Source organism: Conger conger, chromosome 7 (genome assembly GCF_963514075.1).
Source record: "Conger conger chromosome 7, fConCon1.1, whole genome shotgun sequence".
Taxonomy (NCBI): Eukaryota; Metazoa; Chordata; class Actinopteri; order Anguilliformes; family Congridae; genus Conger; species Conger conger.
In genome coordinates this window covers 50,845,254-50,858,035 of record NC_083766.1, presented here as the reverse complement: position 1 = coordinate 50,858,035, position 12,782 = coordinate 50,845,254, and the positions used below count along the sequence as shown (strand labels likewise).

At 46.9% G+C, this 12,782-nt stretch overlaps 1 protein-coding gene across 1 annotated transcript in view; it reads left to right on the top strand.

Moving 5' to 3' along the window:
- LOC133133752 (syntaxin-1A) overlaps window positions 1-12,782 on the top strand; it is a 112,757-nt gene that overhangs the window by 68,026 nt on the left and 31,949 nt on the right. Inside the window, exons 4-6 of the mRNA XM_061249932.1 lie at window positions 2,071-2,145; window positions 5,459-5,532; window positions 5,917-6,025. Of these exons, the coding sequence (XP_061105916.1) occupies window positions 2,071-2,145; window positions 5,459-5,532; window positions 5,917-6,025 (258 nt within the window). The remainder of the gene's footprint in view (window positions 1-2,070; window positions 2,146-5,458; window positions 5,533-5,916; window positions 6,026-12,782) is intronic.

Sequence of the window (12,782 nt, the reverse complement as noted above, 5' to 3'; positions counted from 1 at the left end):
AAAACTTTCTTCTCTCGGGCAAACTGCAGCGGTTGGTTGAAATCAGCATGGCTCTGATCTGAAAGCATATGGTAGCTCCGCCTGAGGCTTCTAGAAGCTTTTCCCATCCATTAACGGATCGAATGACACAAGCGGGCAAAGGTTTATAGACTATGTAATTGGAAGAATCACTTGCGAGGCAATCACTTGCTTGGTAATGGAGACTGGCGCTAGCTTAAACACTTTGCTGGATTTTGTTTGTATCACTTGTGGCTGTGTCCTGGCACATTGACTTTCTTATTGCTGTGGCAGAGGTCTCCCGCCATGGTCAGGAGGCTGAAACCCCAGCAGTGAGACAGGTGCGTGGGGGGGTTGGACCCAAAATGCACGACTCAGACAACAGAGGTGTAATAAAGTCCCGTCAGGGCTTTATTCAGGGAATGTCCAGTGAGCGTAGTCGAAAAACAAGCAAAGTTCATGCACGTGCAATCCAGCCAAAACCAAAGTGCAGTACCGAGGTAGAAGGCAGTCTCGTAATCGGTACACCATGCAAAAAGTCCAGTAGCCAGGAAAGCTGTCAGCGGGGCAGAAGTACAGGCGGACGGTTGGCAGGCTCAGGGTCAATGACGTTGCAAGAGTCAAGACCAAAGTCTTGTAAGGTAAACATGAACACATGGTTAGAATGTTAGTATTACCCAATCCTGATCTAAAGTTAGTAGATTAGTAAGAAGACAAGGGAAATTGAAACAGTTAGGGAAGTGTGAGTGACAGAAAGGGAGAGAGAGAAAGCAGGAATGCAAAGACACAAAAAGGTGTATGCTAAACAATGAACAGAACCACATAACATGAAACAAACATAAATCGTGACATAACAAGTTTGCAACTGTGACATGAATAAACTACATAACGTGACAAGACAAGACTAACGATTAAATCATAGAAACGTAACATGACATGAAAATTAAATGTAACAAGAAATAAAGCATAACAACATGGCGAGACTACACTAACATAATAAGTGACATGGCAATAACGTAACTAAGACAATGACTAAACATGAAACATGACGTGACAAACATGAAACGTGACAAGCAGGCTGGAGCTAGAGTTGAAATCATATAATAGAGATAATATTAGAGATTAATACATTTTAGAGATTAATCCATATTCAAATGCCCTAAATGTGACTTTGAACTAAATTTATTTATTAACCCTTATTTAATGGCAGAAGAATCCCCCCCTTCCCCCCACCCACAGTTGCACTGCAAAATAATATGTAAATGATATAGAAATAAATATCTGAACAAGTATTTTAGTCTTATATTAATCTTATTTATTACTTTGCTAAGTAAGAAAAACAGATTGCCAAGGAGGTGAGACAGTTGGATTCATTGCAAGATTTGCCAATGGAGTAAGAAAATGTAATTTGTCAAGCAAACCGGCTAATATTTTATGATATTTGTCTCGTTACACAACTAAATATCAGTCTCGTTTCATGACTACATCACTTGTTAAGATGTACTTTTTTTGCAGTGTGATTGGATGGGTGGGGGACTGCGCTTCAGTCCTATCTTGTTTAGCCTAACCTCTGAGCCAACGTCACACAATATGCCATACTCTGCTGAATTGCCCCGAGGTACCGTATTTTCTGTGTGTGTGTGTGTGTGTGCGCACACACGCGTGTTTGTTCTGCGTTCATGCATGAAGAAGGCGAAACGAGTTATTCTCCAGCCCTTTTGCTTGGGAGCTACAGCATCTGGTTCAGTTTTCACAGGGTTCAACGATCAGAGATGTGACACATTTATGGCGTATCGCATTCAAATGTAAACTCCCGCTTAATGCGATTCCAGCACCTTTGCTCTCTATTAACAGTGTATAGTGCTGGAGGGGGTGGGAATGGGAGGGAGGGGGGTCCGTGAATTGTATTAAACAGATGAGCAAGTCTGGAGCGGAAGAGGTCGCAGGTGTGCTTGCAGTCTACTGCGTATTGATGTGTATGTCGAAATGTATAATGGTCTGTCTTTCTATAAAGAGGGGAAGGAAAATAAGCCACACATGCAGTTCTCTAACCCTTTATGTTCTCCCTAACAGAAACGAAGGCGGAGCTAGAACAGCTGATGACAGACATCAAGAAACTGGCCAATAAAGTCCGCTCCAAGTTAAAGAGTAAGTCACCCCTTTATAGCGTGCTAGCATTAAAGTGGTGTTGTTCGGCCCAAAGGCGATCGAGTGTGGTTGTGTTCAAATAAACCCGATCGATCACCCAGTTGTTGTATGAATAGACTCAGAGATTGACAAGTTTGTGCCTTTGTGAGAGAAAGAGAGGGAGAGAGAAAGAGAAAGCGACTATCGTTATCATTAGCACAATGTTTGTATTTCATGTTGTTTGTATTCTTATTCCTATTCGTGTTTCTGTATGTACACTTTGGCAATATATACTAATGTATTTCATGGCAATAAAGCATTTTGAATTTCAGACTGACTGAGACAGAGAGACGGAGAGAGAGACACAGTGAGGGAAAGGCACAGAGACGGAGAGAGAGAGAGACAGAGTGAGAGACTGAGAGAGATGGAGAGAGAGAGAGACAGTGAGGGAGGGAGGCAGTCTGTCTAATAGTGAGAGGACAGGGAATAGACTGCATAATTTATCTTTGGAATTTTTCACACTATGTCAGCCAGAGAAGCTATCATCGTGAGAGGAGCAGGGTGCAGTGTTCTTCAGATGTTTATAACACTGGAGCACTATTCCTGTCTGTTAATACAGATGTTCTGCTCGTGTGTGTGTGTGTGTGTGTGTGTGTGGGTGTGTGTGTGTGTGCTATATGAGGCAAAATCCACAATGTCTGCATTTATTTCATGACTTGTTTTACATATAATTTACTTTAAATTATTTAATTTGTTGAGTCAAGTCCCCCCTATTTCAAGTCAGCATAAGTAATTTTGGACTAAGCAAGTTTTGGCACATCTAATGACAAGCAAGGTCAATATTTAGTGACAAACACCTTACATTTGATGAGTGCATTGAGCCTGCCAGCCTTCACAGCATCACAGGGTTCATATTGTGATCCTTTGAGATGCTCTGTCAAGCTTCTCTTTCAGTTTTGTGTGTTTGCTGGTGCTTTGGACTTCAGTGTCCTTTTCAGCAAGTGGAAAAAAAGCGACATCAATGGAGTTTAAATCCGGTGGCTGACTGGGCCATGTCAAGTACTTCCACCTTTTCTTCCTCAAAAGCGCCTCAGTGAAGTTCGCTGTACGTTGTGAGTAGTTGTCTTCCTTCCAAACTTCCGTCCAAGGAGTTCAGCGGAATTTCTGACACTGGTGGAAAAATATGTTTCTGCACTTCAGCCATTGTGTTGCTGCTATCGCTGTTTACATCATCGATGAAGACCTTTGAACCGGTTCCAGATTCAGCCTGACGGGCCCAGGCCCTGACACTGCCTGCACCGACAGGCAGTTTGACAGATGAAGTTATTCTGAGGGTCCAGAGCAATACTTCTTTTTCTCCACACTTCCACCTGTCCATAACCACCTGTTGACTTAAATACACAAAGATTCTGCAATGGCTCGAATTAATGTTTCCTTTTCTTTCTCAAAGTAGTTTTCTTGTCCACACTCCATTCACTGGCCCTCTTATAAAGTCAGAGGATATAACCCACGCTCTAACACTCACAACTTTTACAATTTATAAATAAGTAAACCAATGTGGTAAACCTGTGAAAATGTAATCAAGTGACGGTCATTTTTTGTTCCAACACGTATGCTGACATGGAATTGGTGGACTTGACTCATTGAATGACATTTTGTAATGTAGTTAAAAAAAAAAAATGCATGAAATTAATGTAGACATTGTGAATTTGGCCTCATAGGCTTTTCTTTTCAAGAAGTAATTAGTAGTGGAAAATCATCCAATTTGGCAACTGTCCCAATACTTTTGCATTTAACTGTGAATGGCTATAAAAGCACATTCATGTTTAGTGCTACCAGTGTGATGCAAGGAATGTCTGAATGTTAGTAGTCGAGTCTTGTCTCTGCTCACAGATTCGATTTGAACTGGGCTTTAGCATCAGAGCGACCTTCACAGCACCAGACTCTGATGTCTGGGGAGGAATAAGTCTGTGGTTGATGGCATTGATGCCGCTGTTTCATTTTTCCTTTGTCCCAGGGAGCGCTCAGTCTTTCCTCAGAACCGCACAGTAAGACCGCGGGTGAGAGGGTCTGCTCTTGCCAATAAAGCATTAAAATACACACACGCGCGCAAACATACCCCACACACACACACGTGCAAACATACCCCACACACACACACGCGCGCACAAACATACCCCACACACACACGCGCGCGCAAACATACCTCACACACACACGCGCAAACATACCCCACACACACACACACACACGCAAGCATACCCCACACACACACACACACACACACGCAAACATACCCCACACATGCACACACATGTGCGCATACACCCCCCAGGCACACACACATGCGGGCACGTACATACATAGATACACACACAAACGTATGCATACATACACCCATGCGTATGCATACACACACAAACACATACACGCGCACACACAGACATGCACACACATGTATCCACGTGTACTCGTAAACACTCACACGCATACGCATGCACATATGCACACACATACGCACACACACGCCACTTGCATATATACACAGGAACACATATGCAGACACAGTCTTGAACACACTGAGTGTATGTGTTTGAGAATATAGAGATGGAGAAGGGGGAAGAAAGAAACATTTGGACAAATATCTTCTGATTTCTGTGAACTCATTCCCTCAGACAGGAAGTCCTTCCAGCGGCCCGAAGAAGCCGCTGTCTTAACAGACAGCTAGAATCAAGACATCACTAAGACTCTCTCTCTTAATTAATCTGCAGCTAAGTGAAATAGGATGTCTTCAGTGCAGTGTTCCCTGCCTGGAATTCTGTAGAGCACAGTGCCTGCCGTGGGCACCTTGTTGCCGTGGCACTCAACGCCACACCCGATTGGCTGGGACAGTGTTCTTTGTAGAAATCCGGAATGAGAAGGGCCTCTGGCTAAGTTCCTCTTGGGAGAACTAAGTGGCTGACCCTCTTCTAATGCGCCGGGCCGCGTGAATTACTCCTGTCAGACCGCCGCTGTACTAGTCGGGGGAGAAACTGCGCCGTTAACAGCCGCACAGTCTGTAGCTGGCTTTGTTTCATACTGATGTCTGAGGAGACTCACTCCATAGCTTCACATTGAAGTTGATTCATAGCTTTCTATTGCTGTACATCCCCAATGTACAGACTTAACTGATTGAATTTTTTTACAGGTATACATCAGGACATGTAGATACTGTCTGCCTCCTCCATGCTTTTTAACATCTAAGTGCCCAGCTTACAGATGTAATTACAATTGCATTGTGCGTTCTACATTTGGCTACAGTCAGGAGGCTAATGTTGTGTCTCTGTCTCTGCAGGTATCGAGCAGTCTATTGAGCATGAGGAGGGCTTGAACAGGCCTTCTGCAGACCTGAGGATACGCAAGACACAGGTGAAGAGGCCCATTTCATCCAGAGCAGAGATGGTCCATTCTTCAACCAGGCCCCTCTATGGCGAATGAGCGTATTTTGGCAATGCCATCCAAACTATTCTCTGTTTAAGCTTACATGGATATGTATTTTTCAGCATTTGATATGAACATTTGACTAGACATGAAATTAAATTTCTGATGAACAACTGCGCATCTGGTAGTCATGCTCCAAGCCTAATTCTGTTCAGTTCCTCTGTTATGATGAGTTCCATTCACTCATTTATATTTTATTTGAATCCGATGTCTTGGGAAATTTTTCGCCTTGTTCCAGTGGATTTGGAACTTTATTACTGGCACAGAGACAGCCCTAATGGAGCCCTCTCCCCCTCCCCTTCTCCTCCCTAGCATTCCACCCTGTCCCGTAAGTTTGTGGAGGTGATGTCAGAGTACAACGCCACGCAGTCCGACTACAGGGAGCGGTGCAAGGGCAGGATCCAACGGCAGCTGGAGATCAGTGAGTACCGGGCGGAGGAACGTTCTCGCAGCGTTGCTGCCGCGTTGTGCCGACGTTATAACAATGAAAAGACATTACCAGTAACATTGTGAGAACATTTTGTGTTCGCTGGAGTCGTCTCTAGGGCAAGGGTGCAGTCTTATCCTAAAAGGGTCGATGTGGGTGTAGGTTTTTGTCAGCCCAGTGCTAAGACTGATTCTACTTATCAAGGTCTTAAATGAAGACCATGTTAGTTGAATTAGGTGTCTTATTTCTGGTGCAGAAGCTGCACCCACATTGGCCATTTTTGGATAAGAGGTCTACGGCATCAGGATTGGGAAAATCGCAGCCTGTGCGACTTTCACAAAAGATCCAGCAGTGTAGTTAGTTCTAGAAAGTTTTTGACAGCGCTGTGGCAGAACTGCCAGAGTGGTTGAGTTGGATTGAATTTCTCCCTCCAATCGGAATTCCCTCCAGCAGGAAATCATGACGGGTCTGAAGGAGTGTCTAGCCATTGGTTTATTAGAAAAGCACTCTTCAAAGAAGTTGGGCGTTCTTCTCACAAATCAAAGTGTACCACATAACACCTATCGGTTGGTAGACTGACAAGTGAGTTATGCACAGCCATGCAGACAGACGGCCCACGAGGTGGGTCAGACACGCAGCGCGGGGGTCCTGACTGTTGCCACGGCAACGGTCTCATACAGCTGCCACCGACTAACTTGCCCTCCTTCCCTCCTTTACCGTCAGTTGAGATTTTTTTTAAAATTTTTTATCAGCCGCGAGCGAGCATTAGGTGGGTGTCGTGCGAGCGCGTTGCGAGTGCGTTGCGAGAACGCGTTTTTTACCGCGTGCGTTTTAGACTGCTTTTCGCCGCCTGCGATTCGCTCCCCTTACCCGCCTCTCTGACAGCGCCCGTGAATCTCATCTCCGGGGGCCTCCGGCGGGATTCTGAGGCGCCGGGCGGCGAAACGCCTCGCCCACATGACCGCCTTGCCGTGGCGACTCGCGGCGTCGTGTGGAAACGCCGGCTGCCGCAGGAGAGCGCGGATAGGCCCTCCTGGCACCCCCCGCCAGGCGACGAGCCGCGTTCGTGTAATTTCTACACCGCTTGAGTTTTCTCGAGGGGGTTGCCTAGCACGGCAGACCTGGGTCAAACGCTTTGGATTCAAATACTTTACGCTTTTCTGGGCTTGTCTGGTGTACTGCAACCTATGAAATACTCTCGAAAAGTACAGAACCCAGCCATCTGGTCCTCTCGGTTGGCTCGGTTGCACCAGACAAGGTCAATCGAGCACAGAAAAGTATTTGAATCCGAAACAGTTATGTAATTGACCCAGGTCTGGAGTGCAGGCATCGGGAGGCAGAATGCACCGTTAGCGCCTCTGCTGGTGAGATCGCCATCTGGTGTCCGGTGTGTGTAACTGCAGCAGGACGGATATGGCTTCAGTGGTAGTGCAGGAGCTCTAATCTCACTGATAACATCTTTTCATGGTTTCGGATCCCACAGTAAGCTTTTGTTTGATGCACATGTTTTGGGGCAGAGCGCGTGTTGTCATCTTTTAATGGTTTGAGCCCTTATTTGAGAGATTATTGTCAGTATCTGCGACTTAGTTTTTCCACAGGCAGTGTGTTGGAATTGACCTCAATGAGAGAGGCGGGTTCAGAAATCTCTATTTACTCACTGTTGGCCATTCAGAACATAAGCTGCAGCCCAGCTGCCACTGCCTGTCGTGTTACCAGGAAAAAGTAAATCAGGAAATGTTCAGCATCCCTTTCTTCTGATGAGAGACAGAAATTCTGTGTTCTTCCACCCACAGCTGTGTGTACTCACAAACTAATCTGAAGGCAATATCCAATTTAACTGAATATGAGACGCTCCAAAGTTCCTTTTGTTTGTTTGTTTGTGCGAGTTTGTTTGGGCTGTGGAGAATCTCGCAGCTGAAAAGGCCGTCTGTGGAACAGGAACAGGACGGAGCGGTGATAAGCTGGAATCGGATCTCTTCGTATTTGAAATGCAGATGAGCGGGGAATAGAGCCGTTCATATTCCGAGCGAAGATAAGCTGGAATCAGATCTCTTTATTCCCAACGCGGATAACCTGGGATCAGAGCTCTTCATATTCCAAATTAATCACTAGATCCAGATACTCCTCTCCGATGTTCCTCCGATGTTCCTCCTCTGCTTCATAGGCTCTGGTTAGTAGCAAGTTTCCTGTGTCATTGTGCGCTATTCTTTACTCTATGTGTGTATGCAGTTTTGTGTTTCATGGGTGTAGCCAAAGGTCAAATTTCTACAGTCGTTGACAATGAAGTTCTACAAATTCCATCCGAAATTAAATTCATTGCAGTATTATTATTATTATTATTATTATTATTTGGTGATGCTCCAGAGTGACCTTTCAGAAGGTTCTGCTTCAGAGGTACTGTCGGGGAAGAGCGTGTCAGTGTCGAGAATACAGGGCTGATTGTCCTCTGGGTCAATCGAATCTAATTAGATTGCCAGTGAGGTGAGAGAGTTTGACTCATTTCAGGTTTTGCCAATGGGATAAGGCAAATTCACTTGACAAACAAACTGCAACAAAATGTAGACAAGCTAATATTTTTTTCTTGCAAGAAAAATACACGATTTTAAGTCTCATTGTGAGACTAAAACACTTAAGATTTAAGTCTCATAACAAGACTAAAGCAAGATTAAATGCTTGTTGAGATTTCAAGTCCCATTGCAAGACTAAAACCCTTAAGATTTTAAGTCTCATAACAAGACTTAAAAGCTTGTTGAGATTTCTAGTCTCATCACAAGACTAAAACCCTTAAGATTTTAAGTTTCATTACAAGACTGAAACCCTTAAGATTTTAAGTTTCATTACAAGACTAAGACACTTGTTGAGGCAGACAGTTTAGCATGTGCCGTGCGGGTGAGCCAGCCAGCTGCAGGAGCCCCACCTGTGGCCCTCACCTGGCCGTGCACCACCCCCGGGCCCCGCCAGTCTTACCCTCCCTGGCCCTGCGCTGATGCCCTGGGCCTGTTTTTGGCATGCCCCCCTGTGCCAGCTGTCCTGGCTCCACAGCGCCGACCCTACGGCAGGGCCCGTTTCCTGGGGCCATCTGTCTCTCAGTGGGGAGGCGTGTCTAAGTAGGGCCCCGAAGCCTGCCAGGACAGGCCCCTGCCTCCCCCCCCTCTCTCCCCCATCTCTGCCCAGACGACACGCTCTCACCCATCACCTCCACCGCCAGTCAGAACCAACACACTGGCCCAAAACCAGGTCCACAAACCAGCCTCTTAAACCAAAGACACAGAGGGCTAAAGTATCGACTAGTGCAGAGGAACCTGTACACACCTGCTGTTATTAATGACGCTGGCAATTCAACTCATTTGTGAGCTAGCGAGCTTTAGTTACCGGTCTGTGCACGACCAAGTTCTCTCACCAGGATGACATAATTGCAGCAAAGGTTGCAAAAAGTGGAAGTATATTATATTGTATAGGGCCTGATTCCAGCTGCCGTGTCCCCAGGCGAATTGACTGGGGCCTATCGGGATACTAGGCCACCCCTCACCTCCAGCCAATCATGTTTCAGAAGAGGCGGAGCCTCGTAGTCGTCGGCCCGTAAGGTACGGGCACTGTGGCTGGGCTGAATGTGACTGGAGCCGGCCCTTCTCACAGCGCGGCTGTGAGTGACGCGTGAGTCAGGCTGTGGGCGGAGGAGGGGGAGGCATGTGAAACCACGGTTGGGAGACGGAGGGTAGTCTGTAGGAGCCCAGCTAATTGATTAAGATCCTGTGCTTGATGACCGATAGTGCCAAGTCTGGGTTAACGGCATCGGCTAGACGGCGGCGTTTCTGGCGAGCGTGGGGTGGGAGCTGTCGTTGGCGATGGCCTTTGTGCCGCACTCCCCTGAAGGCTAAAGCGCACACACTCCACACCCCTCCTCCATCCCCCTCCCCCCTCTCGTGCCTTTTATTGTTCATGGCTTCACCATTCAGCCCCCCCCCCCCACTCTTATTTATTTAGTGGCAGGTTATTTTACTCTGATACGGCTGGCTGTGCTCTGAGCCTGGGGCTGAATCGCTAGGCTCGAGCACAGCCACAATAACGGCACGGCGACAGGTTAACACAGGGCCCTGCTGAGGCCTGCCATTAACCCGCCCTTCCCCCCAATGAAACGGAGCGGGCGGGGAGTGGTGGTGGGGGGGGGGGAGACAGCGGGGGATTACTCATCACTGCAGGCACGGCTGTCGATAGAACGTGCGCACCCTTCCCTTTATTTACAAGCGCTGGCTTGGTTATTGGATGTTTAAATGTCCGATATTATCCGATTTCTGTTGCCGTAGGCGCCCGGCGCTAATTTAGCCGCCGTGGAATGTTCATTTGCCCGGGCTGTATTGAGCTTGATGTATTGACAGCCTCATTATGTTGTGACATACTGTACCTACAGTAATATTCCCCTGTTTGGTACCTGAAATATTGACACGCGTACGCTTGGCGAGCAATGGGGAGAGCAGTCTAGATATAAGACTAAAATACTTGTCCAGATGGTTTTTGCAGCATATTGCTGGTTTCTAATATCTTTATTTGTATAGCAGCTTTCCAGCAATGCATCCTTCTAGTACTTCTCCTTCAGCAACTGTAGCTCTGTCCCAGTCTGACCTCCGTCACGGGAGAACAGCCTCCTCCTAACGGACCCATTTCGGGTCCCTGGTGCACCCCCTTCGCACGGTTCTGCTAAACCTCCGCGCTCCTAAGTGACTCCTCTCACCTCTCCTGAATCGATTCCTCCGAGTGGCATAAAAACTCTCTCGCGGGCGGGAGACGATCCGTAATGAGGCTTTCTGTGCAGAATGCGAAAGCACTGAAGAGGAGAGTGATATCTAATATGCCATCCAATCATCGGTGCCGGAGCGGTGCGTTTCGCACGGCGCCGGCAGATCGTTCAAGCTGTTCACCCGCTGAATAAAAATGCACGCAGATACGTGTCAGTCTGGCTGTACACATTCACCACATGGGAGAAAATCTCAAACTCAAATCCTGGAGGACTGTTGTGTCTGCAGGTGTTGTTGATGTGTTCCTGAAGTGCTTAATTAAAGTCATCGATTGGCTAAAGAGTCTGCACTCCTTGTTTCCAAGGCCGAAATTAGCCGCTGGTGGAAAGGAAATCAGAATAACCAGCCAAGATGGCCGCCCTCCAGGAATGGAGTTTGTGACCCCTGGTCCATTGTGGTTTCTGGGAAAGTAGACAATTCCTGATAGTGATCATAACTCTTATTAAGAAAAGTGGCCTAGGGAATGTCAGTTTAGCTGTCGTGCTAATGTTTGCTGGCTAATGAAAAGGGACTATGGAAACTGGCAACGAAGACTAGCCTGGGATCCAGATTCTGTATTCTGTGAATTATCTTTGAGAAAAGTTGCTTCAGGAAGGGGTATTTCCACTGCCTCTGTTATTGTATTTCTCATAAGATAAGGCAGACCCACATACTCTCCCTACCTTCATAATGGCATTTGCAATGATGTATTGCCTACCATAAAAAAAGGATTTCCATTTGAAACATGACATTTAAAAACAATGACATAATGTTGTTGGAAAAATACTCTCTTCTGAACTGCCTGTATATATGCAGGGTTATTTTTCTGTATTATTTTTTAGGGGTTTGTAATGGGGCGAGAGTCTGGGAGGTGCAGAGCAAACACTGCAAAAACAAAAAAGTATTTTAGTCTTCTATTGAGGTTTAAAATCTTTTTTTTTTTTTTTGATATTTTTTAGGCCTTTTTCAGCGTTTATTGGACAGTATAGTATAGAGAGACAGGAAGAATGGGGGCCAGAGAGGGGAAGACGTGCGACAAATTGTCGGACGGTCGGATTCGAACCGCCGACGCCGCGGCTCACAATGAGCATGCGGTCAGTGCTCTGCAGGCTGCGCCACCGAGACACCCTTGAGGTTTAAAATCTTATTCATACTACTTTTTTGCTAAATAAGATGAAAATATTGCCAATGGCATATAATAGTTTGACTCATTTCAAGATTTGCCAAAGGAATGAGAAAAGTTAAATTTGCAAACATTAACTTAAAACAAGCTCGTATTTTGTACTTGAGAGAAAAAAAAAGATCTTATTACAAGACTAAAGTGCTGGTAAAACAGTTGCGTTACAGTTGCGTTTTGCAGTGAATCCGAGTGAATCACTCCTCGTACAACTCTTTGCCCACCCCCCCTGCATGTAGGGGCAGGCCGTGGTCCAGCCTGCTTTGGGGCGAGGTCGAGACGCACCTCAGAATCGCCAGGACGCGCCATGTTGCATTCTCTCCCAGCGTGCCGGCCGTCTGCTCCCGGGCTAAGCGCTGCGAGCCGGTCACGGCTGTTCGTACCGCGCTTCTCCCTGCGGAAGGCTGCCGGCGGGCTGCGTCTGGTGGCCGGGGCCCGGCCCCTTCCCGGGGAGACTCCACGGAGACGGATCAGTCAGAGCGGAGGGGGGGGGGGTCGTCAGCGCAAACAGCTGCCGGGTCTATTAGCGCGCACCTTACCCCCTCCCCCGATTCCCTCAACATCTGTCTCTCCCACACTCGCTCAACATCTCCATTTGCTCCTCTCTCTCTCCCCCCCGCGCCACCTGACTGGCTCTTTAAAGCCTGTCTCACACACACGCGTGCACATACGCACAGACCGACGAACGCACAGTGACAGATCTAGACGGATTCACACACGCCACGTGTACGCGAATACACACAAACACAGACCAACATACAATCACAGACACTCACAAATGCACAGCCATACAGGTACATGA